The sequence below is a fragment of the Marmota flaviventris genome, chromosome 4 (assembly GCF_047511675.1).
Source record: "Marmota flaviventris isolate mMarFla1 chromosome 4, mMarFla1.hap1, whole genome shotgun sequence".
Classification (NCBI taxonomy): domain Eukaryota; kingdom Metazoa; phylum Chordata; class Mammalia; order Rodentia; family Sciuridae; genus Marmota; species Marmota flaviventris.
Genome location: NC_092501.1, coordinates 7,316,108 through 7,342,602, shown reverse-complemented (window position 1 = coordinate 7,342,602; position 26,495 = coordinate 7,316,108). Strand labels below are relative to the sequence as shown.

The following is a 26,495-nucleotide window of genomic DNA, read 5'->3' as shown; positions in this document are numbered from 1 at the left end:
TAACTTCAAATAAGAGAAGCCAGGGATCCCCATAAGAGGACTTGCGTTAGACAAAGGCAGACAGTGACCAAGCATAGCAACCAGAAACCGGAGCCCGAGTCTTCGGCACAGCAGCTGGGAGCCCAGGGCCTTGCCCAGCAGGCTGGCAACCATTCAGTCAGGATCAGAAGATGGTGGCAGAGTCTTTTCAAGATGAGAGGCCACTGGCCAGGGCAGTGTCACTGGCATTTGAGGGGGGCCTTTGGACTTTTAGTTGGAAAGTCCGCAGCCAGCCGGCTCCCTGCTGGAACCCCCATGGCCACCTGTCAGAGTGGGAGGAGGCCAGCAGCGGGAGGGCGAGCGTGGGCTGGGCCTGCAGCACGCTGTGAACACATTCTGTGGAGTTTGGGTTTCCTCTTCTCTCATTCTCAGGGCCTTGCCTCGCCTGCTCTCCTTGGTAGGAATTTGCAGCCCGGGCAGCACCCTCTGGAGGAGGGAGGCTGGTCTGTCTTCTAGTCGCTGCCCAGGAGAGGGGTGCAGAGAACAACCACCCGTGGGGCTGCAGTAGGCAAGAAGTGGTGTTGTCACTACCAGCATTTTCCAGATAAGGCAGCCGAGGTACAGAAGATGAAGTGACAAGCCCGAGGGCCAGCAAAAGAGGCACAGTGGAGACTGGAGCTCCCATCAAGGCCTGGCTCCTCGTCCCATGCCATTTCTGGTGACTTCTCAAGTGCTACCCCCACTCCTCCTGAAATTCTCCCGTGGGGATGGCCTGTGGTGACCCCAGGGCTGATTTTCCAGCAGAGCCTGTGCATGGGTATCTTCTCTCTCCAGATGAACAATTCTGGGGGTTGGGGTTCAGTGCTACCTGTGGGGAATCATGTAGCCCTGAGCCTTGGTTACCTCATCTGTTAAATCCCTCAACAGGATTTACCATCCCCTCTGGAGCAGATGGCCCCTTGTCCCGCGGCTCAAAAAGTGACAATGCTGCCCAGAAATGACAAGTGACCCCCCCCCTCCTTGGGTCCCTTCAGCTGCTCATAGTTACCAGCCTTTGGGGTGTAGCAAGGGAGCCTGGCCCTGGCTACTGCAGGCCCTCCCTCTATTGCCCCCGCCCAGCAGCTGGGTCAGGCAGGCAGAAGGCCTCCTACATGCTCATCTTAGGACAGAAGTGGGGCCAGGAGAGCCAGCAAGAGCTCATGGGTTCACCTCCCATTCCAGCGTGATTGGCAACAGCCTCTCCTCTCTGGAAATGAATATACTGGGCACTTTGCATTATCTCTCTTGAGTTTTGACTTTTTAGATTATAGATTTCTTATAATATGTATTGTTTCTAACAGAAAAGCATAAAAGAAACCATAAATCACCTGGAGCCTGGCCACTGTCCCAGCGGGCATTTCCTCCAGCCAGCCGTCCATGCTCTGTCCAGTGCAGCAGGGGTTTTCATACTTTTTCAAGGTCGAGAAGCCCTTACATCAGGTGTATCTATGCGCTGGCCTGGCTTGGGGACTGCAGAGGGGTAAGGCCCCGATGCCAAGCAGAGGGTGGAGCTGCTACCCTGTGAGTCCTAGAGCCGTGCGGGGGCGGTGTCCCAGTCTAAGCAAACCGTGAGGTTCAGAAGATGGCCTGGGGGAGGCTCTAGGGTAGGGAGTGGGGCAGCCATAGATGGGCTGAGCTAAGCTGGAGTGAGTGTTGTGTTATTGAAAGTGACCACACCTGTCCTCAAGGCTGCCGACACCCTGAATCTCCTAAGCTTGGTTACCTGGTCTGAGAGGCCAGGCAGAAGACTGGGTGCCCACACTGGGCTGAGCAGCAGAGGCCTGAGCCCTACAGCTGTTGATGAGAGCAAAGGCCCTCGGCTAGAAGCCCAGCCTGTGCCATCCCTGGGCTACCCTGCTGGACAGAGGCAGACTGGCCACACAGGGTGCTGCAGAGTCCAGGCCAGGTCAGACTGGAGGCTCCCTGGTGGCAAGGCCCAATGCACATTGCTGGCACCCCTGCCTCTCAGCAAGGTTGGAACTACCGAGGGCTGTCTCCCCTCTACCCGCCCAGCTCTGTGGCTCCTGGCTGGACTTGTCTACCTCCAAACATGCACACACACTGCTCTGGTGCTAGCCCACCAGAGAGCCTGCAGCCCTGCTCCACTAATTCTCCCACAGTGGTCCTGCACTGGGACCCCTCCTTGGCTGTGCGACAGATCCCAACTCTGAAGCGTGAAGGGAAGAGAAGGGAACAGCCCATGCCCTTGACAGCATGGAGCTAATGCTCCGTGGCAGAGGGAAGGAGGGCCTACCCGTTCTCCACACCCAAAAGAAACTACACAGCCGTGCCCAGGCAGTTGGGTATGAACCAGGAAGCTTTATTTACACAGTAAAAGTAACAAGCAAATTCCTGAGACTAGAGCGGCTCTAGTGCAAGACAGTTATGGCCTGCGCAGGGAGGACAGGCTGCGGTGGGTGGCGGTGGGGGACAGACCCAGCACCCTCTGCACACTGTGGCCTTGCCCCAGCAGGGGCCTGGCCCAGCAATCCACTGGTCGCCACACTTCCTGAAGCTCTGCAACACCAACACCGCGGGGCCAGTCGGGAAAAAGCACAACCCTAGCACAGACCAGATGCCACCTGTCACCCGAGCCCCGGACATCGCCCTCACGTACTGACATCACAATTCATTTGCCAACAAGACTATGCTAGAAGGTCAGACTATCCTACCTAGGCTACAAGAGCTCCATTTCAGTCTGTAATTTTTTTCAAAAAACATCTCTAAAGAGGCATGGTTTCCTCTGGCTGGCACCATGGAAGGGATGTGACTGCAGCATGGCTGAGGTGGGGTGTCACGCCATGGCCTGCACAAGGCCATGTGTGTGCCCTCCAGGGCTCCCCGAGCCCCGGCACCCGGCTGGGTGGCACCATCCCAGGTGGTGATGTCACAGGCGGTCGTGGTTCAGCTGACCACCCCTGGCCACAGAGCACATGTGCCTTTAACCCTCGGCGGGAATGGGCGCAGGATCCTGGGGTGTGCGGACTGCTATGGAAGCTTGCCGGGACAGGCAGTGCCCTGAATGCACCTCAGCCACATCCGAGTGTGGAAAATCACCCCCCTCTGCATTAGGAGACCCTACTGGAAACTGGGGTTTGTTTTCTTTTTAATGTGACTTTTCCTTTATTGAAATTTTCTTTCAGCATACAAATTCACAAAACTTTGCTGCTACAAAAATTTTGTTGAAAAGTAAGGCTTTCTGAGGATGAAAATCCGTATGTATGGTCAGGACAAGCGCCCTGGGGACCTGCAGGCATCTGCCCATGGACTCTGGGCCAGGCTGCGGCCCACCACCTGCGAATAAGGCAAGAGGGTGTGCGGTCATGTAAACAGCGAGGCTGCAGCCCTGAACCCAGGCCTGGTGCCCAGGCAGACGGCAGCTCCTGTCAGTCCAGTGGCTTTTGCAGTGAGTGGGGTGTGCCACGTGACAGGAAGCCCCTCTTCCCACCAGCCTTGCTGGAGCCCAGCCCTGCTCTCATCCTTTGGGGCCTTCTGAGCAGGCAGGCAGCCGGGCACAGCCCACCTTCCAGGTCCTGCACTTCTTCTGCCTCTGTGTGGAGGCAGGAATCACACGCAGGCCTGATGAAGGTAAGGCTCCTGCTTCTGCTGCTGCTGGCCGGGGCCACCATGCTGGTGGGAGGGACACCCACTACCCTTGAGGACAACCACAGGGGGGCCAGATGGAGCCTCCCAGGTAAACCTCCCTCCCAAAAGCTCCAAGATAGAGAGTCTGGGGCCAGTGGAGTAGGGCACAGGAAAGGCCTTTGGGCTATGTAGCTGCTAAGAAAACAGGGGGGGCACCTTCTAGGTGGAGCCTGCTCTGCCCAATCATAGGCAACCACAATCCAACTGAAGGCCTTCCTTCAAGCAAGGACACCTGCCATCTCCTCCCCTAACTGCAGCTAACTGCTGCTATCATGAGCTTAGGCCAGGGGCTTTGGTAGGACAGAACAGTCAAGAGGGATGAGGAGACTGGAAAGGGCCAAACCCTATCCTGGGATAGGGTCATTTCTGCCTGGCAGTGCCCTGGAAGTGGCTTGGGGGGAGGTGGGAAGGATGAGGCTGTGACTCAGCAAACGCCACTGCTTGCCTTTCTGCCATCAGGCCTAGGGTAGGAGTAGGTAGGATGTGAGGACAGGCCACCCCCCTACAGCCCTATGACACACACTTGCCACCAGGTGCCTCCTGTCCTGGCCCTAAGGAAAGGCAGCTGGGAGCCACTCCCTGACTTAACGTTGGCTGGCCCTTTGGGGGGAAAGGAGTGGGAACCCTGCCTCTGCCTTCCACAGGAAGGGCGTGTTCCATGGTGGCCACCGTTGGTATGGCCACTCCAGATACTAGAACTTCCCATCCTGGGCTTTCTGGGGACAGGAGGCTCTGGCATGTGCTCTCCTTGGTCTCTTGACAACTACCCACCACCTCTAGGGCTGCTCTGAGAAGACAGGGCCTCAAGGTTGGCCATATAGGGATCAGGCACGATGCCCTTGTCCACTGAGCCACGACTCTCTGGTTTGGCTTTCCAGCGCCTCCGGTAGGAGTGACAGCGAACCCCTCCCCCCACACACACACTGCCCCACCCAGTGCCACCATTGCGCTGGTCAGCCTGAGACTGCCACAGGGTTCTGAGGGCCACTGGGGTAGGGGCTTCCTGCAAGCATCCTGTGGCTGATTTGATGCCAACTATACAACAGAATTTGAGCCACCACCCTTTGGATGTAAGTAAAAAGTGAAGGTTTAAACAAAGTTTCCCAAACAGGGTCTTTCTTTAGGAGAAAGGTGAGAACCATAGGACTCGACCTGCAGAAGTGAGGCGTTCGCTCATCCACGAAGATGAGCAAAGGCAAAGTGACTACAAAAGTGCCCGTGATCGTGTCGGTGAACTCGCGAGAACATGTCAGCTATTTTTAGCCTTATGGGAAAATGAGCCACTTGCTCACAAGCCAGCCCACTTGCTCTTGCCTGCGAAAGATGCCAAGTTTGCTAAAAGCCAGATTCCCAGAGTGCAGAGCCTGTGGGGTCTGCAAGGCGGGCTAGGGAGCTGCCTGAGTGCAAATCCTTGGGGAGAGGTGCCGGGAGTGAGGAGCCACAAAGCAAGCGAAGCAAGCTGGGCCATGGCTGGGCCTGCCTTGGAGGGGCGGCACCCAGCCTGGGCTCCCACAGTGGACAGATGTCTTGAGGCGGGCAGTGCACATGGATTAAAGCCAGAGTGCCCATGAACACGTGAGAATGTGCTAGAAACACTGCAGGGGTTCACAGACCCCCCATCCCAGGCCCCACGGAATGGCCAGCTCGTAGCTCCTGACTCCTGAGGACACTTCTAAGAGGCCATGCTTGTGTCGTGTACCACTGCCCTCACCTGAATGAGGGAATGGGAGCCACGGGGAAGCCTGCCACTGCCAGCCCTGCCACGGCAGCCCCTGCGGCAGTGGAGCGCGGGGAGGCTCTCCAGGCCGCAGGTGGGGTGAGTGGGTGTGTCTTCTGGCCCACAGATCCACCATCCCCATCCAACGTGGATGGCCTCTAACAAGCACCCAGAGCTGTTCCCTGGCCTTGGGCATGAACATGGCTTCCCTGCTCGGGGGCCATACCAGCCCCCACATGTGGGATTAAGGCCAAGCGGCTCTGGTGTTTCTACAGGAGGGGGTGTCTCCCGAACCTTCCCGGACCTGGGGCGGGGAGACCTGGGAGAGAAGGCACGGAATAAACTGAGTGAAAGAAGCTGTGGGCCAACTCCCAGAGTGAACCTGAGTGAGGCCAAGAAGGACCAGGACATGGCCCAAGGGATCCTGGCCCCAGCCCACGCCTGGCTCCCAGCGTCCCCACCCAAGGGATGCAGCACGGGCCCAGCCCTGTCCAACACCCCCCAAGAAACAAGGCGGAAAAGACCAAACCAAAAAGCTGCTCTGTGGGGCTACGGCAGTCCCGTGGACCTGGTGGCTGACGTGCTCGACAGCTGGGGAGACTGACACGTCCCACTAGAGGCAGGGCCAGGTCACCTTCACAGAACGTGGGGAGGCGGTGGGCAATCTCCCTGGGACCCAACACCTCTCAGGAAGCTTTTGTCAGGCCCAGGAGCTGGGCTCCCCCTACGAGTGTCCACCGAGCACCCAGAGGAGGGCCCATTGATTCTAAAGCACCCCCATCCTGGACCAGGGCCCAGGGCGCCCTCAGTTCTTCTCTATCTGCTCGATGTCCAACTCGCCATCCAGGGAGCAGAGGCTGTTCCTGGCAGCTCCGCAGTCCCTCCAGGCTGTGGCCAACTCCCCCTTTCTGTTGCAATCTTCATCCAGGGCACAGCCATCTGACTCCTCGCAAGACAGGTCCTCCTGGCAGGTTAGGTGATCGTCGAAGGAGTGGGGAGGAGGCTCAGGGACCGGGGTCCCAGCAGGGGTCCTGCCCCCTGGGCTGGAGGCTGAGGCGGAGAGCAGGGCGGTCCAGGACCGGGTGCTGCTGACATGGAGGGCGAAGGGGCTCTGGGGGCTGCAGTCCTCCATCCCCGTACTCAGGCAGCTGAGGCTGCTGAAGGTCTGACAGTTCTGTGGAGGGGCAGACACACAGGTTACTGAAGGGCTACACCCCTCCTGGAACCCAGGATCACATACCCCAGAAGCTGGGCTAAAACCTAGCTGGCACTTGGTCTGCCAGGCTACAGCAAAACCACTGGATCCTGGACTCATTCATGAAGACACAGCTCTGGTCAGTGAACACTCTGTGCTAATCAGGAAATGCAAGATTCAGCTCTTTCCCTATGTAACTGGCAAAAAGCAGAAACAAGATGGTACCCAGTCCCGCAGTGAAATAGGCACACTCATCACACTTCAGGTGTGGCCTCTCCAAAGGGGACCTGGCAGGAATGCACTTGAGTCCTTACCTGGCCACTTTACTTCAGTTGTCCCACCATACCTGGAACTGGTTCCAGGAACCCCTTCTCAATGCTCAAGTCCCTTATTAAATAATGTTGTATTTGTACAGAACCTGCACACATCCTCCCATGCTTAAAATCATCTCTAGATTACTCACAATGCCCATTGTACCGTAAATGCTGTGTAAATAGTTGTTCTACCGTATTGTTTAGGAAAAAATGACAAGAAGTTTGTACATGATCATTACAGATGTGATTATTTAAAACATATTTCTGGTCCAAGGTTGGTTGAATCTGAGGAAGCAGAACCCATAGATACAGAGGGGTGACTGAACTAGGATTTTTATCTTAAGACAACTACTTAAAACGTGCAAAGACTCAGCAACAGTGCTGGATATTGAAGCCAAGGCCTTGAGCACCTAGGAGCACACTCTGCCACTGAGCCACACCCTCAGGCCTGACACGAATGCTTTTAGTCACTGCAAAATGAAAAAGAGAGTCATCCAAATCCCCTGCAAGGATGGTCAAGTAAAGTACGCATTTTCAGACAGGAATACACTGTACAGCCGCCACACCAGACAGGGCAGGAGGGAACTTACTGACACATAGCCATGCTCATGGTGACAGGCCTACGTGACACAGCAACCTTACCAGGCCACACTGCTGCACACAGGGGCTGGAATTCCACCCCCCAGCTCCCATGGTCTATAGGGTGAGATAGGACCTTGACAGGATGAGCTGCTGTTATCAGAACCATCCAGGCATCTGGTTCTAGAGTTCTAGGCCCTGCCTGGAGGTGGAGATGCAGCATCTCTGGAGAGCAAGGGCCCTCCTGGCCTTACACAGGCACTGGGGCGGGGGTAAGCCACTTATCTGCTGGAGGAGGAGGGCCAGGCTCCAGGCTGCTTCTGCTCACCAGCTCATCTGAAAGACATGTGTGACAGTCCTTGCCTGTGTTGCAGGGCTCTTGGAGGCCTCAGAGAGGAAGTGTGGCTGCCCAAGAGCTCCCCTGCCACCAATACTGCCTCTGTGTGGGGTCAGCCTGAGGCCTGCCAGAGCAGTGGGTGCAGCCTGAGCATGAACTGAAGGGATAGGCCTGAGACTGCACGAGTGAGTACAGTTAAACACTGGCTTTCTTCTCCCTAGGGACAGATGCTTGGTCCAGCAGGAGAAGGGACAGAGGTGTGGCAGTGAAAAACATCCCCAGCTTAGCCCCAGATATTCCCAACAGGACCCACAGCCACAGGTCCCTTAGATGGAGTGCCACAGAACAGCTATGCACACACAGGTAGAGGAGAGGAACTGCAGGCTTTGGTATCTTCTTTGTACCCAGGGACTTGGAGTACCTGTCACTTCTTGTGCCACACACATGCCAATGCCAAGAGTACAGACCTGTCTCAAGGGCCCTGGTCCTTTTAAAGTCCAGTGTTTGTGTGTTTCTTTGAAATCAAGATGACCACCAGCTGTCACAGCAAACAAGCTGCTGGAGCATCTTGGCAGACAGAGAATAAAAGGCACTCCCCCTGGAGGAAGGCAGCTGCGCCTGCGGGGCTGCTCGGTGCTCCTCGAAGCTCAGAGGAAATAAGTCGGATGAGTTCACTTCTCTTGGAATCTTTCGATAAATGGGAAAGGTAAAAGAAGAGGTTCTGGGGGCTCAGCACTGGATCTAGGAGAGAGGGGCTGGGTTGCCAGCTGCAAGCCCCTGGAAACCGATGCAGCCTCCGTGTGCAAAGCACATTCATTCCCCTCCACAGTGACACTTCCAGGTCAAGAAAACCTGACACCTGGCAGAGCGGAGGCTTCACACGTCTGTGAAGGAAGGATCTCTCTTGGCCAGCCTGAGCAGGACAGGGCCCAGCCTGAACAGTCTCAACCCACGTGACCTTGGCCTTGCTGAGCCAAGCTGCCTGGCTGGAGGAAGCCCTGGAGTAGGGCCAGGATCAGTCAAGGGCGCAGGAGCCCAGGGAGCCAGACCAGCTCTTTCCCATCCCAGGCTGAGCAAGAATAAACATCAACAATATCCAGTCCAGGCCCGAGTGTCTTTAGTGACCTGCTATGGGTGACACGGCTCTGACACCACCATGGGTCTCACCATGTCTTTTCAGCGTGCGGATGCCTAAACACACGCCCTGTTCTCCACAAGATGGAATGTAGACAAGGCAGGCCGTGGGCAAACCTGACAGAGATAGCTCCACGCTCAGCACTGGCTCCACCCTCCCCACCTCCTGCCTGTCTTGTCCAGCAACCCCCTGAGAAGCAGTGGCATGTCCTGACTTTATGCATGTGGTCTGAACGTGTGTTCCACATCCTCACTTTGATGCCTCATCCTCATGCACAACATGAAGATGCAGGGCCTTGGGAGTGAGGGTCACAAGGGTGGCACCCTCATGAGTGGGATCAGGACTCTGATAAAAGAGACACGTGGGAGAGCTCATGGGTCCCTCTGCCATCTGAGAGCATGGCACCTCCCCACACTTGTAGTCACAATCATGGATTTCCTGGCTTCTAGAACTAAAGGAAGAATTTTCCCTTGTTCTTCAGTTCCTTGCTCTAGTCTTGTTAGAGCAGCCTGAAACGACTAAGACCCATGTCAGTACTGGCCACAGCGCATAGGAGGGTGCTAGGGACCCCTTTTTGATGGACCTGGAGAAGGCCGAGTTCAGACAGGCTGTTACAGATGCAGACTTCACCCCACATGGCACCCCGGCTTCAGACAAATCTCTCCAGCCTCTGAGCTATGGCCTGTCTGAATTCAGATACGGGTAGCCAAGGACATCCAGGGCCACCCTTGCCCTAGCTATCTGAAATAATGGGCCCTTTTTGCTCTGCAGCAGGATGAGAAGTCATAAGGTTAAGGTGGCGAGTCCTGTCACAAACACCATGGGATACATGCCTCCCCCCACACCAATATTCCTCAAAGGTACCTGTCCCTCGGCCGCAAAGCCAGGTGTCACTTTGAAAAATCTGTTGACGCAAAGCTCAGCCATTACAGCCACACCAAGCTCCACCACTGGTTGCCCCACCTGGTAGCCTGTCCCACCAGTTAGGGAGGTATGTGACTGCTGCAGTGGGACAGTGTACGTGCTGCCCAGAACCCCATTCCCAGGGAGCCCACACTGACAGACACCAGAGCACACTCACACCCAGGTTTGCAGCCACCTGGGCCCACTACGTCCCCAGGCAGGGCCCACCCAGCCTCCCAAGAAGCTTAGCCTGTTCCCATGAAGTTGCATGAGCCTGACGGAGGCCCAGAGGCCTCAAAAATGTTTGGGGTAAGTTCAAAGTACCACATGAACACATCATTCCAAGGTGAAATTGCTGCTCTGGGATAAAATGTCACTCACCTGCCAACCCCTGTTCTCTTGAGGCCCAGCCTGGCCCAGGAACAGTCCATCTACTAGGGCACAGGCCTGCCCAGATCTCAAAACCCAGTGAGAACAGTCTGTGTGGCTTCAGATGAGTGGCCAGAGACCTTAACCCCCTTTTTTGCAAAAGGCAGAAAACAGCAGCCTGCTGGAGGGGTGACTTTGGAATGAAGGCCCTGTGAGCTGACCTTTCCACTAGACCCACCAGAGCTTGACTTTAACCAGCCAGGACAGAGACCAGGGCCACTCCTGCTGCCCTAGCCTGGCTCTCCAGTTCAGCCTACCCAACTCCGTCTCCTCTGGGCTTCCCAACCCTTCTCTGGGGAACTTTTTTGAGCAGATACTTGTTGTGCAATACCCCTTCTGCTCCTGGCTGGGCCCTGGGACAGACAGAGGTGTCCTGGGCCTTATTTCCAGGTGCAAGTTGAACCCGCTTCTTAGGAAACACATTAACTCAGCAGATACTTGGCTCTCTGTTGCAGCTGGTACAGAGTCATCTGCCCTGCTGAGCCTCAGGACCATGGAGCAGGCATGTCAGTGGGACTCTAGAAGGACCTTCTGAGCTGCAAAAGCATGTTTCCTAAGTAGGGACCCAGAGGGGCAAGGTCTGGGTGGGGCAGGGAAGAACAGCAGAGCTCCTTCAGGGAATGATGGCTGGGTGCCGAGAGGCTCCCAAACCTAAGATTCTTATCTTTATACACAGGATCAGGTGTCCAAGGGCAAGGGCAGGCTGGCTGGTCAGTGACATGTCTGAGCATGCAGCACAGCTCCCCCTGGGTTTTGGTTTCACGTGGAGGGCTGGAGGAGGAGGGCTGGAGGAGGAGAGCAGGGAGCATAAATTCTATCAGAAGCAGGACTGTCATCCGTGGCCTAGCTGCTTCCAGAATTTGTTTCGGAAACAAAGCAAATGAGTGGTAAATCAGGGGCTGCTGGATCCCCTCATCCACAGAAGCCCCAACTCACTAGGCCATGAGTGATGGTGCTGGGTCCACAGCTATCCCTTCCAGAAGTGTTCTGGGCTGCCCGCCTGGTCCATGACCAGTCAGGGTGCACATGCTGCCCTTCACTGTGGGCAGGATCACATCCCAGGTGCCAGCCACACTCCCAGGCACCAGGCTGAGGCCCACCTTCTGCTGTGCTCGCCTCTCTGCTTGGCTTCACCCCCCCCCCCCCCCGTGGGCACCCCTGCCATCCCTCTGGGCTTCTCCCCAGAGCCTCCCTCCCTCCATCTCTTGCCCAACAATCCCTGGCTCAGGCTCTGCTCCTAGGAACCCTGCCGCCTGCCGAAGGCAGCAGTCAAGGTGCTCCACGTGCTAATGTAAGGCCTGCATCTCCCTGCTTGCCAGTGCTACTGTTCTTTTGAGGACAGAATACTTAGCCCTGGGCAGAGACCGACCACTGGGCTCTGTCAGGAGTCCAGTTGTTCACACATGTTGCTGGGGACACCATTCTTTCGGAACAGTGCCCACGTGAGACTTCCTCTCGGCCTCTGTGACAGATGTGTCTCCCAGGCAAGTGCGTACTCCCCTCTCTCAGACCAGGAGTGCCAGCCCCTCTGCAGCGCTGCTCTTCAAGGCTGGCACATTCGCAGCTCTTTTCAATCCATCTCTTTTCTTAATCCAACCTCAGGGACTATTTTGTCATGTAGGTCTTAAGCAGGGCATCGACAGACCCAGCCCACAAGGCAGGGTGGGAGCCTGGCCCTAGCTGGCCTTGTCGTTGCCCTGCTGGACACTGCTGGGCCCGAGGCTCTGCCTGAGCACAGGCATTTCTTCCCCAAACAGACACACACACGAGAACAGAACTGTCAAATGTCGAGAAAATACGAGGCCCTGAGAATGGATGGCCAACAGCCTGGAAACGTTCTCAGGCTCATCCGCGCTGGGCTGGCACGGAAACAGGCAAGACGGCAAGGCATGTGGTTTCCTGGGGTGTTTTTTCAAAAACTATCTCAGAAAAGAAAGAAAGGCATGTGCATACTTTTGGCCTATCTTTAACCCATCTTTGGTAAATCTGAATTTTGCAGGAAGGCTGTACTGTCCCACAGGAAGCTACCGCCCCCCACCCCCTGGGGCCAGAGGGTCAGGTGGCGGGCTTTGCTCCAAGGCTGCCTTCCCTGCCCCATGTGGGTCTGGGGTCAGGTGCTGGAGAGCACAGCAGCCCTTCTCCTGTGCTGCGGGCCCTGCCTTCTGGGCAGCTGATTTCACTACTTCCTGTGTTGGGAGGTCAGCTGTTTGCTAGAATCTGTGTTGGTGCCCACTCTTTAAAAGGGGCAGCATGCTCAGCCCATCTCTGGGCAGTGTCATCTCTGGGCCCTGCTGAGCCTGGACTGCCTCCTCAGCCTCAGAAATGAGGGAAATACTGGCTGCAAAACCCAGATGGGGGAAGCCCTCAAGATAGGAAATAAAGTCCTGGGGGTTTGGAGGCCTCTTGGGCCTAGGCAGCACCATCACTTTGGCACTGAATATCCCAGGTTCTTCCAGATCACAGGTTCTAGAAGCAAATGGCCCACTGGGAACAATAAATACCTGCCAGGCAGAAGGTACTGGGTGGGGGGGCGGGGGGTCCCTGCCTTCCTTCTTTGCTTCCTCGACTCAATTCTGCAGAGGCCATCACCTGTTCACCAAGCACCTGCCATGGGCAGAAAGACTGTGGCCACTCCTCCTTAGATGCCAGACCAGTGGGGGACAGACTATAGAGAGACTGTCTCAGCGTAGGCTGTTCAGGCTCATAGGGCAGGAACATTTGTCTCTTTTTACAGAAAAGGGAAAAGGCTCAGAAGAAGTAGTGAGGCTTGAAATCTCCAACATCACCTCCGGGTATACAGGTCTAGGTAGTTTCAGAAGAGGGATGCCACCCTGAGAGTCACGCTGAGAGGAGACACCAGTTTGGGGTTCCCCTCCAGGACTCCCCCCACCCAGCCATCCTTGGCCTTGGCTGCCCCTGCTCTTTTGGCCCTCCTGGGCTGCTGTGATGTTCGGGTGCACCCTCCCTGCCGTGTTCTCTGGGCAGGAACCCTGCCTCTGGTAACTCTAGAGGCCTTGGGTCCAACTGGAGACAAGGACTATAAGGAAAATGACCCATGGCCTCAAGAGGCCAGGGTTGTCATTTTGGGGGACATTCCCAGGCACAGGCACCCAACAACCTGGGCATCCAAAGACCAGACCAAGGACTAAAAGGCCAGGCTGCCACCTCCTGTGCCAGACCCAGGAAGGTAACGTTTGGGTTCCAGAAGACCCTCCACTGTCACCAGCCATCCCTGTTCTTCATAATAGGGACCTCAAAAAGCAAACTAGCTGGCTTAGACAGGTGTCAGAGGTCACTGGAGTGACCTGGACCAAACCTTTGTGACGGGCCCCCAGCCACCTCATTGCCCTCCACATGTGCTCTAGCACCTTCTCTGACACGTGAACTCCCCTCTTCGGCCAGCCCTGCCGGCAGCCTAGTCCATGTCCCCTTGTTCACTGGCAGACTCCTTCCCAACCTCCAAACCCAACTGCCCATCTTTCCCGTTGGAAGCAGCCTCCAGGTCCCCATTAGGCATGTAAGAAGCCCTGACCGTGTACCCGCTGCCCAACTCAGGACTTGTTCACAGCGGGGCTCCTGTGGCCTGCACCCCAGGATGCTGTGCTAGTGCCCACGTCAGGCCTAGAATGGCAGATGGCTCAGTCCAAGCACCAAGGATGTGAGGCCCATGCAAAAGGCCTCCCGGAGTGTGGCGATTGTTTCTACTGGCTGCAAACACACAGCACGGGGCTTGCGCAATCTCTTTGCTTGCCACTTGGTGTGAAGAGAATTCTTTGCCTAACAAAAATCAAAGGACCTTTCCAAAGCACACAGGGCTCTGGCAGGGGGCCAAAGCTAATGCTCCTGAGCCCACAGTTCTCAGGGTAGAACCGGTCAGCAGGACACGGGTGGCTTCTGCAGTAGGGCTGGGGGCACAGAGGTGGTTCCAGCGCCCTCAGAGGGGATGGTGACCACTGGTTGGTGTTCAGCCACCTGGAGCTGGGTGTTCCACAAGCCACACAAAGAGGCAGGGCTGTTGAGAACTAGGGTCCCCTTGCCCCACTTCTGCAGCCCCACATCTCCATTCCAGATGCTGGCTTCCATGAAGGACATCGGAGAATGGGAATCCTTTGTGGAAAAGTGAGCAAATCACCACCTGGTTTAGTCATCTCATTTTGCAGACAGGCAGACTGAGGCCAAGGGAGAAGGACTTGTCTCAAATCTCACCGCTAGGAAATCAGATCTCTCAACTTCCTGGCCATGCTCAGGACAGCATGCAGCCCTCAGGCCGCAGACAGTAGTGGAAATGGCTGCACAGGCCTGGACTGCAATCCCAGCTTGCTAAGCTCGCTGGGACCCTGGCAGATCACTCAACTTCTGAGCCTTAGTTTCTCATTTGCACCAGGCTAATAAGAGCCCCTCCAGTAAAGCCACAGTCTCACCTATAGGATTGTGAGGGAGACCACGTGTGAAGTGTGCTGCTGGCCTGAGCTCCCGCCTTCCCACTCACCACCTCCCCTCTACACAGGGCTCGGAGGGCACCCAGCAGCACACAGCAAAGAGGTCCAGGAGCCTGGCTTTGGGTATAGAATCTAATCTCAACTGCCCTAGTTTCTAACAAAAACCTACTTTCAAGAGCAAGAAGACAGGCCAGCAACACAAAAGATAAAATATCTAGGAATACATCTATAAGAATTCACAAAACTAATAAAAGAAAATCCTACAGAACAGCAAGGGAGGAGTATACACACACACACACACACACACACACACACACATCCTGGGTAAAAGATGGGAAATTCTGTCTGGAAAAGGAATGAATTCTGAAATCCAAGCCCAACCAAAAATGTCAACAGCACTTCCAACCCCAGTGGTCTTAAGACAAGTTGCTTTAAGTTTTTAATAGAAAAATAAACAAGTGAGATTGGTCAGGAAAGTTCTATGAAGAACAATAAAGAAAGACTAACCCTAGAAGAGTAGCCTATAACCATATAACATGTTAAAACCTATTATGAACTCTCAATAGTTAAGTGTATATTAGTACTTGTGTACATAAAGAGGCTTATGAAATAAAAGAGAATGCGCTAAAACAGACCCAAATCACTTAATAAAAGCATAAAGGTGGACTATCAAAGGAGAGAGGAAAAGAAAGAATTTTCAGTAGAAGGCAATGCCACAAATAGGTAGAAAAAAAGGTTGGCTCCTTTTTTGGTCTTTATACCATTTACAGAATAAACTCCATACAGACCAAAGACCACAATAAAAAACCATAAAGGAACCAGAAGGCAACAGGAGAATTCCTTAAGTTCTCGGGGTAGAAAAGCCTGTTTAAAACTCAAAATCCAGAGCCATAAAAGAAATAATTAATAAATTTGATAAAAACATATACATGTCAAAAGACGCCAAAAGCACACTGGTGTAGTCACTGTGGAGAACAGCAGGGCAGGTTCTCAAAATGCTGAACTCGGTTACCACGAGACCCATGTGTGTGCCTGAGAGAAATGGAAACATATGCCCATTTGTACACAAACATTCCTGGCGGTACTATTCATATCAAAGGATAGAAAACCCCAAAGGCCATTATCAATTGGTGAGCAGCTAAATAAAATGTGGTATTATCTGGTCACAGAAAGGGATGCCATACTGACACGTCACAGCACTGATGACTCTTGAAAGCATCATGCAAAGTGAAAGACGCCAACACAAAGGCCACATATTGTGATTCCATTTATATGACATTCCAGAATAAAGAAATCCATAGACAGAAAGCAGACCAGTGGTTGCCAGGGGCAGGGGAATGACTGCCAATGGGTACAGGGCTGCTTTGGGGGTGATAAAATGTCCTGAAACTGACCGTGGTGATTGCAGTACAGCCTTATAAATATCCCACAAACCACTCAATTGTGCTCTTTAAATGGGTGGATTGTGTGGTGTATGGACCATACCTCAATAAAGCCCAAGAATGCCAAAAGTAAGAGTCAGAAAACAAATAAAAAATTACAAGTAAATATCTGTAATTCACACCACAGGCAAAATTAATCTCCCTAATAAACAACTGAGAGGAAAAAGACCAATGGTTCCATTTGTTTTTTTAAAGGGCAAGTAAAGAGAAGACATAAATATATGAAAAGATACTTAACTGATCAGAAAAACACAAACTAAAAGGACAGAGAGAAACCCACTTTTACCTACCTGCTGGCAAAAACACAACGTCCGGCCAACTCAGTTGAGGGGATGGCGGGAAACGGACCACTCAGATGGGCTGACCGATGCTCCTGCAATGTGGACCAGGCAAGATGACAAGCCTGTGACCTGGCAAACCCACAGGGGGACATACCCCACAAGGGGCATGACTGCCCATATCCAAAAGAACCACGGGCACTGCGGTTCACTGCTGAGGAGGACTGGCAACAGCAGGGGTAAGTGGGGCTGGGGCGACAGAGCCCTTCCTCCCACTACCAGCCTGCAGCCAGGAGAGAGGAGCAGCCCGCGACTGCCACAGAAACGGCCGCGTGTCACCGGGCAGGAAAGCAAGGCTCCGACAGGTACGGCAGCAAGCGATTTTTTGTATGTTAAAAAAAAGAGAGAACAAAAACCAATCCAAATTCCCCTTTGCTCAGATTTACATACAGGAAGGAATATGCTATAGTTGGGATCTTAATGTCTCCCAAGAGACCAGTGTAGAAGGCTTGGTCCCCAGTCTACGGCACTATGGGGAGGTGGCAGAACCTTTAGGAAGTAGGACCTAGTGGAAGGAAGTTAGGTTGTTGGGGCCCTGCTCTTAAAGGGGGTGTTGGGGCACTGGCCCCTTCCTGTTTCTTTTTCTTTTTTTTTTTTTGGTACCAGGGATTGAACCCAGGGGCACTTAACCACTAAGCCTTTTTTTGTATTTTATTTAGAGACAGTCTAGCTGAGGCCCTCGCTAAATTGCTGATGCTGGTTTTGAACTCATGATCCTCTTGCCTCAGCCTCCCAAGCTGCTGGGATCACAGGTACGCGCCACGGCGCCCCGCTTCCTGTTTCTCTCTTTTGCTTCCTGGTCAACACAAGGTGAGCAAACCTCTGCCACAGACTTCCACTAAGATGTACTGTGCTGATGCTACAGGCCCAAAGCAGCAAGACTAAGTAACCATGAGTCAAGTAAGTCTTTCCTTCTTACAAAAGGTTATCTCGAGTATTTCTGTCATAGGGACAGAAAACTGACTCACACACAGAGTAAAAACCAAGTCATGAACCTGAGGCCGTGGGGGAAGTGAGATGGGGGTCAGGGTTTACTCCCGTGCTACTCCAATTTTCAAACATGTGATGTGCTATCCAAAAATAAAATACATGGACCTATGTGTGCAAACATTTATTTCAAAGAGGAGGGGACACACTAAGTCAGAAATGAGAAAAGGTTAAAATCTTCAAATGGTGACTTGTATTTTTCAAAAGAGAAGCCCTCACCCCATTTGCATATTAAGACTTTCTCGGGTTGGGGTTGTGGCTCAGCGGTAGAGAGCTCGCCTAGCGTGTGTGAGGCCCTGGGTTCGATCCTCCACACCAGGTAAAAATAAATAAAATAAAGGTATTGTGTCCAACTACATCTAAAAAATAAATACAAAAAAAAAAAAAAAGACTTTCTGATGTTTCTTTTCCACACTTCTCTTCTTTTTTCCTTATTGATAGGAACAAAGCTTTTGCATTTTTTTTAAATCACCCTCTGAAAAATTATGTAGGCAAAAAAATCCTACCAGTCCCAATCACCAAATTAAACCTGAGTTTCACACAAGCTTGGAAGAAGAAAGCGTTAGAAAGGGGCCAATCCCCGACTGGCAGTGGCCACACATGCAGACCTCTGTACCATGCGGTGGGCAGCCTCTGAAGATGGCTGTTGGGCTTACACAGACCCCAGGAAGGGGGAATCCCTGGAATAGAACCCCTTGCAGTTGTGGAGGGTCACAAGCTACTGCCACCCACCTGGAGCTGGTCTGGGGCTTCTTGCTCTAGGCAAGAACTGGAAGACCCCAGGCCACACTGCCTTGCTTCATTCCAAGAAGCCAGTGTCCTCAGGGAAAGGAGGAGGCCGCTCCTGTCACAAATGGCTCCAGGAAGACCAGTCTCTGAGTAGCCTTGGTGGCTGCAGAAACACTTTGCACACACATTGTTGACACTAGGGCTAGATGGTATAATTATGGTGCAAGTGAAGATGGAACCCCAATTCCACCTGTCCTATCTCTATACCTGGGAGATGAGATGCACAGGCCAAGTTCAAAGTGTCAGATTCAGCTAGATTTCCTTTCAACTTGGGGGAAGAGAACTCTTCTTTCCTCTCAACAATAAAATATAAATCATGAAGGAAAGGCAAACCCTGCAGATGCATAACTGTATAACTGATCTGCCCCAACAGGTCTCAGCTCAGAAAACTCCAGAAGCAACAGTCACCTCAATCCTTCACAGGCAGAACTTTCCAGCTGGCCAAGTGTTTCCCCTTCCACATGGGAGGTCCGATCAAACATGGAGTCTCAATACACCTCTGGGGGCGTTGAACAAACCTTGCTCCTCTCTGGGTCTTCATCTGCCCTCTACTGAGAGTGGTCCCCAGAGTCACCCTTATGGCCTCACAGCAGCCTGCAGGTAGTGGGAGGCAAACAAACAGGCTCCTAGGGCAGCTGGTTTCTGGCTCTAGGCTACCTTGTACTAGGTGTGGCCTGGGAAAGTCCTGCCTGCTCTGGGCTCAATTCCATAGTAAGAGAGTCGTGGGCATGAGGCTCAGGTGGCCCCACCCTGCCCTGAGAGGCTGCTACATGGAGACCAGCTGTGATGAGATTTGAGGCCTAGCAACAAATCCAAATTGGATCTGTGCCACTGGCAGTCATGGCACTAAGCGGCCATCTTCAGGCCAGATTCTATCTTGAGCTCCAGACCCAATGGGTACATGTGTCCCGGCAGATGTCCCATGGGCCTCTAGCTCAGCGTGTCTCCAACCTGATCCAGCACCTTCCCCCAAGCCTTCAGAACAAGAGCAAATGCCTCACTGCAGGCCCACAGCCCATTCCTGCCTCACCACACACTCCCGACCCACGCAGCCTCCTCGGTTCACGATGAGCTCTCCCGTGGGTGCTCTCCTGGGTCAGGATCACCACACCCCACCCACAATAAACCTCTCTCCCCCTTGAGAAACTGCACATTTCACAGGCCAGCTGAAATGCCCAACCCTGCCCACAAAGCTTCCCTGATGCCTCTGCTCTGCAAAAGGAACCACACAACACAATCTGGCTGGAGGGCCCTGGAAAGCTCTGGCCCCTGCCTAAGCACCTCAGCCAGGGGGCTAGCCTCTACCAATGCCCAGAAGAACAGAGCAGGGTGATGGAACCAAAGGAAGGCTTAAAGTGATGCTCCACGTGGGATGAACCCCATGTCTAACACTGGGACTACAGTTTCCTCGCACATTATGCAATCCACGTTTCTCTTTCCCCATCTATAAAACAGAGAGATAAAATGGCCCTTCAGGGACTGTAAGAAGGCTAAAGTGAGATCACGAATGGTGCCTGGCTCACAGGGGTTTAAATACCACTTGATGGGGCCCAGCTACGCCAAGATGGCTCCAGACCCAATGGGTACATGTGTCCCGGCAGATATCCCATGGGCCTCTAGCTCAGCGTGTCTCCAAGATGGACGGCGAGTAGCCCCAGGTGGAAGCAGAACCAGGCACCTGCTCACTCCACTCACTGTCTCTGGGAGCAGAAACCCCCAGCATGCTGGGAGGGAGAGGCCATGCTTCCCTCTCTCACTGGCCACTGGAGGCCTGTGGGGGTAACCACAAGGCAACAGCCAGCCAGGCTCAGTGGGCATGTCCCAGTGTGCCCAGGCAGGGCAGATGGCTGTAGACATGCCCTCTGGCGGTGGGTGTGGCAGAACATTCCCGAGCACATTCTGCTTCTCTGGGCTCAGCTGGCTCCACCCACAGAGCCAGAGGTGAGAGGCAGAGGCAGAGCACTCGGGCCCTGGTGCCCTCTGAGTCCTGGAGGACCTGCTGTAAGATTCCCTTTCCTGGGCTTTATCTGCAGGTCAACAAAATACTCACTTAGCTATGGAGTGGAGTGCGGGGACACCCTAGACTCTTGCCCACCAGGCACCCTTCCTGGAGTGGCCTGCCCCCTCGCCTGGCTAAGTTCCCATTCTCCCACCCGATCCCACGGCCTGACCTGGAGGTCTCAGTGCAGCCAGCGCTCCTGCGCAGCTACAGGTGGAGTTCTACATTCTCAGCCAGGACCAGGCTAAATCCACGACAGACCCCAGCAGGAATTGGGGATACCAGGCAGCACCCAGAAGCCGTTTCCTTAAAGGGCACCAGAGGTGCCAGGAGATTCCCAAGAGGTTGCCAAGAATGGAGCTCCCTCAGCAGTGGAGGTGGCCCAGGGCATGCTCTCTGCCTCTGCCCCCTCCAAATCATGATGGGAGTGGTGAGTCTGGCCCTGGGGATACCTACAGACCACACCACTTGGCAGAACATGGCCCCCACCTGGAGGCCCCATCACAGGCTCGGGAAGGGTTGGCCAGGGCGGGTCCTCATTGCTTTGACTTTCCCAGGGACACACCTCAACACAACTGTGAATTTCCTGACAGGCTTATATTTTCCCTTTCTATTTTTTCCCTTTTGTTCATTACTGTTTAAACTTTTGGCAGGATCTACAAACAGCACTCGAATCCCCAGGCATTTAGAAGGCCCAACCAAGCTTGCCATCCAAGGTGGCACACATAAGACATTGCCTGGGGTGGGCCCTGGGTGGACCTCTCACCTCCATTCCTTCATCATGCACCCCATGGCAGGCCCCACCAGCTTCCCAACTTAGGCCCAGAGAAGTTGAGGTTGGTTTGGGCAAACTCCCAGCATGGGTCACTGTGTGGGCCATGCTCAAATCTGGATCTATTGCCTAAAGCATAGGTTTTAACCAGCCTCTTCACTCACTGTTAATACCAGGATTAAAGACTACAGAAAATAAACCTCATTTTTACCTCCTAAGAGTTTTCAGCAACCCTCGTCCACTACTTGATAAAATTTCCAAGGCAAATGGCCCTTGAGCATCATCTCCCCAAAGACAGAGTGGCTCAAAGGAGCCTCCAGGCCACACCTCTGTACAGATGCAATCTCCAGCTTCCCTGCAAGGTCTCAGGCCCTCTTCACCTCCCTGACACCCTACACATTCAGAGGTGGGGGGGGGGGGGCTATGTTTGCTCACCAATCACACCACAGCCCAGGATAGGACCAGGCAGTAATTGGGTCAAGGAGGGGGGCAAAAGTGGCTTCTGAGGAATGCTCAGGGCTCCCCAAATCACACTTAAACCCATACATTGCTTCCTACGTAGAACACCAATGCACAAGGCTGAGGTGTCCTCAGCATCCACCAGTCCATTATCTCCTGGAATCTTGCCTTGTTCTGGGAACTAAGGGCATTTCTGGGGCTCATTCTTAGGTTCCAGCAGCTGTAGAACCTCAACATTCACTAAATACTTACTCTGAGCTTCAAAGGATTCCCCCACTAAAGCTTCACAGCAACTGAAGCAGAGGCATGGTCACCTGAGGCTTAGGAACTTGCTGAGATCACAAAGGGAGAAAGTGGAAAGGATCTGAACCCCTGCGGCCTGACTCCAGGACCAAGGGCTAACCATCACGCCACGCTGCCCCAAGTGCAGGAAGGAAAGTCGGTGACGACAGGCCTCCTGGCCAGGAAGCACCAGCAGGAGGCCATTTGGTGGGGGGCATTGCCTGCTGTCCCACACTGGGCAAGTCCTCAGCCAGATGGGACAAAGAGGCAAAAGCTGCCAGGAGGTCACTTTCCCCTGGAGCCAAGGTGATGAGTGATGGGTGCACAGAGAGGAGGCAAACAGGGGAAGCCAGAACAGTACCAGAGTACCCTCAGACACACATGCAGTCCCTGGGAAGCGTCCCGAGGGTCCTGGTCTGGCCCTCACTCCCTTCTTTCCCTAGAGCATGTGTGTGGATATGCACCCCCCCCTCCACCATCTTGGAATCAATTCCTGCAGTGACCAATGATGCTGGGTCAATCTGACGCTGAGCCTCCACGGCCCTCCTAGTACAGATGGCCAAGTGGTGTTGGAGCAGTGAGGACAGGAGGTGCCCAAGCCAGGAGGCCAAGGGCCTCTGGGCCTAAGACCATTACTAGCTGAGCCCAAGTCAGGAAGTGAGCATACTTCTCTCTTGAGAATGTCTGGTGATCTGGGGAAAGCACAGCACCCTGGAGGCGGGGAGGGTGTCCCTCACTTTCCACATGAAAATGGCCACCACAGAAAGGAGCTACCAAACACTGTGTCATTGGCCAAAGCCCATGTCCACTCAGAAAGCAGGGCTAGGAGGTAAGACTCCCCAAATCCCAAGGAGCTTCTACTTTGGCGTAGGAGAAGAGCACTCCACAGCTCACTGGCAGAGGGTCCCTTCTTCACCCTGCTTCCAGGTACTTCTAATCAGGTCAAGAGCTGACAATACCACTCCCTGGAAGGACAGATGATAGCCAGGCCCTGCACTAGGAATTCAGCCACCTCACAGTTTCCTCCCCAACCTCCAGGACAAATGTCCACACTCCTATGGGATGAAGAGACAGGCCTGGAGAGGCTGCAGAGCCCACACAGGGCACTCATCTGGGTCATTCTCCATCTGAACAAAACCAGGATGCACATTCCTCGAGGAGGGAGTGCTGAGCCCTAACTGGCGAGTCACCACAACTGTAGCCGGCAGGGTGGGGCACAGAGCTCGGCAGAGGGCAGTCATTATTCTCACACACCCTCAAGAACACTGCCCTGCCGGCCCTGGCTCTGTCAGCAATCTGGCCCGCAAACAGGTCAGGGAGATCTTAACACACACAGTTTGGGGCCCAGATGAAGGGAGGATGAAAACCAGAGCCAGTGTGTACACAGATTCCCGGGGTGGCTCTCGTTCTCACACCAATTTGCCTCCCCTGGTGGCTGTAGCAAAGTCAGGCTAGCTCTGAGAGTGGGTGGCAGGGCAGGGAGCCCAGCACAGCCCAAACGCTACCCTTCCTATTCCAGTACTGCCCTCCTGAGAGAGAAACCACCCAGCAGTGGGAGCTACCTGGTGACCCAGCAGACAGGCACATGTTCAGGTTGGCTTGTAGGTGGCCCACTCAGTCATAACCACCACCGGACCAGTCAAGGTCTTTTGGTAGCCATAGCCCTGAATGATTGAGGAACTAGAAATCCCTGTAGGTCAGTACTCCCCATGGACAACTGGACACATGCAACTTACAGACACTCTAAGATGGAAATTCCAGAAAGACAAGGTAACCTGCTCACTTCAAACTGTTTCTCATTGCAAAATCAAGTGTGAGGCAAGTGTTTCCCCACAACTGTCTCAGCAGGGTGGGGCGAGTCTGGGGGAACCCGCTTCCTGGGTAGGCTGACAGCCTCTCTGGCCCTTTCACTTGTGCCTTTCTCTCATCAATCTCAGCCACTGTCCCCTCTAAGTGAGGCCTCAAAGTGTTTTCATGGAAGCAAGAGAAACCAACATTCATGAAGGGACTGTGGGACCTGTCCAGGCAAAACAGCTCACATGTGCCTTTTTTCCTCACTATTAGCTTGCAATGATCTTTCATAAAAACAAGAACTAAAGCCGCCTTTCTGTTTCTTGAGAGAAACATCAATTGTTACAGCTCAGGTTAACAGAAAATCACAGAATCAAGGATTCCACTCAGCCAGCTGAAAGCAAAAAAGCAACTTCCAATGGATTGGGAGAAAAAAAATTAATTGCGCCTTTAGAAAACTCTTCTCTGGGCAGCAGGCAGGGCGCAAGGCCACTGGAGCCCAAGCAGCTTTGCAGGGCCCTTGGCAGTCCCCGCTATTCACCACTCGCAGGTGGCTGACAAATTTCCCAGGGTTTTTCGGCTCGGTGATTGCGCCTGGCTCTTTCAGCAGGGCTGCAGGATCTATACAGGTCCACTTCAATCAGTCTGAAGCTGTGAAAGGCCCCAGCACTCGCAGCCCGGACCCAGCCGCCCAAACAGAGCCCCGGGAGGGCCGATGGACGGGCTCAGGGCCCGGAGGATGGTGCCAATTAAAAATCCTAGCCTGTGGGCCTTTCTCTTTCTCGTTTTCATTCCTACAGCTACATTGTGTCCACTGGCAGCAGGTTCCAAAGGCAGGGCGCTGCATTCACCTCCCAGAGCTGTAGAGCACCATCCCTGAACCAGGCTAATTAAAAGCGTGGTTCCCTCCCAGGTGGCTCTTGGAGAGAGCAAAAACAGAGGCTCAGAAGATGAAGCACAGTTGTGCACATTTGGAAGACAGGTCTGCTTCATACCACCGCCTCCACAGGGCACATGAAGGGACTAGGACCAACCTGGGCATCTGACCCCAGAAAAGCCCGGCCCCTTGGATCCCTGAAACACTCAACTGTTCCCTGCATTTGCTGGAGGCTTCCAAATCTGGTGGAAACCTGCAGCTTATGTATCCTCATTTTAGGAATGATGTGACTCAGAATAATTTACTATCTACTGCCAGCCCCCAAGGTACCTGGTGAGCTGGCCATTCTGTGGTTACTACTGAGACAGTCACAGCTAGGAAAAGGGGACCCAGGACTGGCCACCTGCCAGCTGTTTATCCATGGCATGGTTACTCAGCCCCTCTGACCCCTAGTTTCATAACTGGACAATGGTAAGAAGGAAAGAGCCTGTCAAGTCAGCTGGGTCAGTACCGCCAGGCACATAGCCCTCCTCCCCTCCAGGGACAATTAGGATCTTGACCCCAATGCCAGCACTATCAGTTGTCATGGTCCCTTCAGATGCTCTGCCAACAAACCAAGGAGCTTTTGGTCTTTGAAGGCAAATTAGAGCACCCCAGAATAGGACTAGAGGCACTCAAGGCCGCCTCCCTCTTCCTTTTAGGGTCCCAGGATGGCTCCTGGCCCAGACGTGGAGATGCGGGCAGCAACACAGTTCTTTCAGCAGAACACACGCTACTTCTGGCTGCCCTGCCTGGTGCTCGGCGACCCTTCTCCAGATTGACAGGGTCTGTGAGGTGCTGAGCACAGGGTCCTCCCATAGGAATGGTTCCAAAACACAGAGCTCAAAGGTTTAGCCACAAACACAGTCTCAAAGGTTTAGAGGGAGCCCAAAGAAGAATCTCCCTGGCTTGCTGGAGAGGCTCAGGATTTTGGTCTCCCAGATGGCTGTGGGCAGGGGCTCTGCAGAGATCAACCAGGTCCCACAGCTTGACCTGAGAAGGCAGATGGGTCCCGGGGTGGGGGGCAATGGGAACGGGGAGGGAAGCAGAGACAGAGGCAGATGGTACACTGGTTCCTCTGCTGCAGAACCCAGCACTGCCCAGAACACCTGCCTCTGAGGGGGCGAGGGTGGCCCTGCTGCACCCAAAGTCCTGAATGCTCGGGAAGTCATGTGAGTGTGGCCTGCAAGGAGTTGGCCTGAGCCCTCAGTGTAGGAAGGGAAGCCGGATCTGCTCAGGACCTCCTTGAGGCCTTGCGTGCAGCGTGTGCAGAACTTACCTCCACTCTGAGGTCAGATCTCGGGTCTGTTCTCTCAACTCCTCAAGGGAATAGCAGCTCCCTCTTAAATTTTTTTTAAATGGAAAATTCAGAGCAATCATAAAAACAACACTAATACTAACCAAAAGCTCCCTCACTCCTTGCTGAGGGATGCAGTCTTGGACATGGAAATAGGCTCCCTGGGTCACGGGTGGGCCCAGATTGTAGCACGGCCCTGACCCGTTCCCTGGACAGTCTTCCCAGCCTGAGGCGGGGCAGTGGATAACAGCCAGCACTGGAGGCAGATGGGTGACGGTGAATTGAGTAGGGCTCTGGCCAGGCAGTTGCTAAGATCGCTCCAGGAATCCTGAAATCCTGATTAATGGGCAAGATGGCTCTGTGCTTTGGCAGTGGGACTCAGGCGCCTTTTCTTATGAAAAGCAGCGACGCACACTGCTGGCGGCTGTCTGGCAAAATGCCTGCTTGCCTGGCCTCATTGGAGGGGCTCAGGGGAGACCTGGAATCACCCAGAGCCAGCAGAAGTGGACTGAGAAGCAGTTGGATAATGTCACCATTCTTCTCCACTTCTGGGGACATGGACTTGGGATGGTAAAACCAGCAAGTGTGGGGCCAACAATGGCACAAACTCCTTCCCAGGGGGCACAAACCCTACACTGCACCTGTGTCTCAGGGAGCAGGATGCTTGGTCACCCAGCCCCACCGGCCCCATGTGCATTCAAGCTGAGCGGGC

The 26,495-nt window shown here is 53.9% G+C and overlaps 1 protein-coding gene across 1 annotated transcript in view; it reads right to left on the bottom strand.

The window, feature by feature from the left end:
* Positions 1-2,317: 2,317 nt before the first annotated feature.
* The window catches only part of Fam53b (family with sequence similarity 53 member B), a 79,406-nt gene continuing 55,228 nt past the window's right edge, over positions 2,318-26,495 (bottom strand). Inside the window, exon 4 of the mRNA XM_027930056.2 lies at positions 2,318-6,554. Within this exon, the coding sequence (XP_027785857.2) occupies positions 6,186-6,554 (369 nt within the window). The 3' untranslated portion in view covers positions 2,318-6,185. The remainder of the gene's footprint in view (positions 6,555-26,495) is intronic.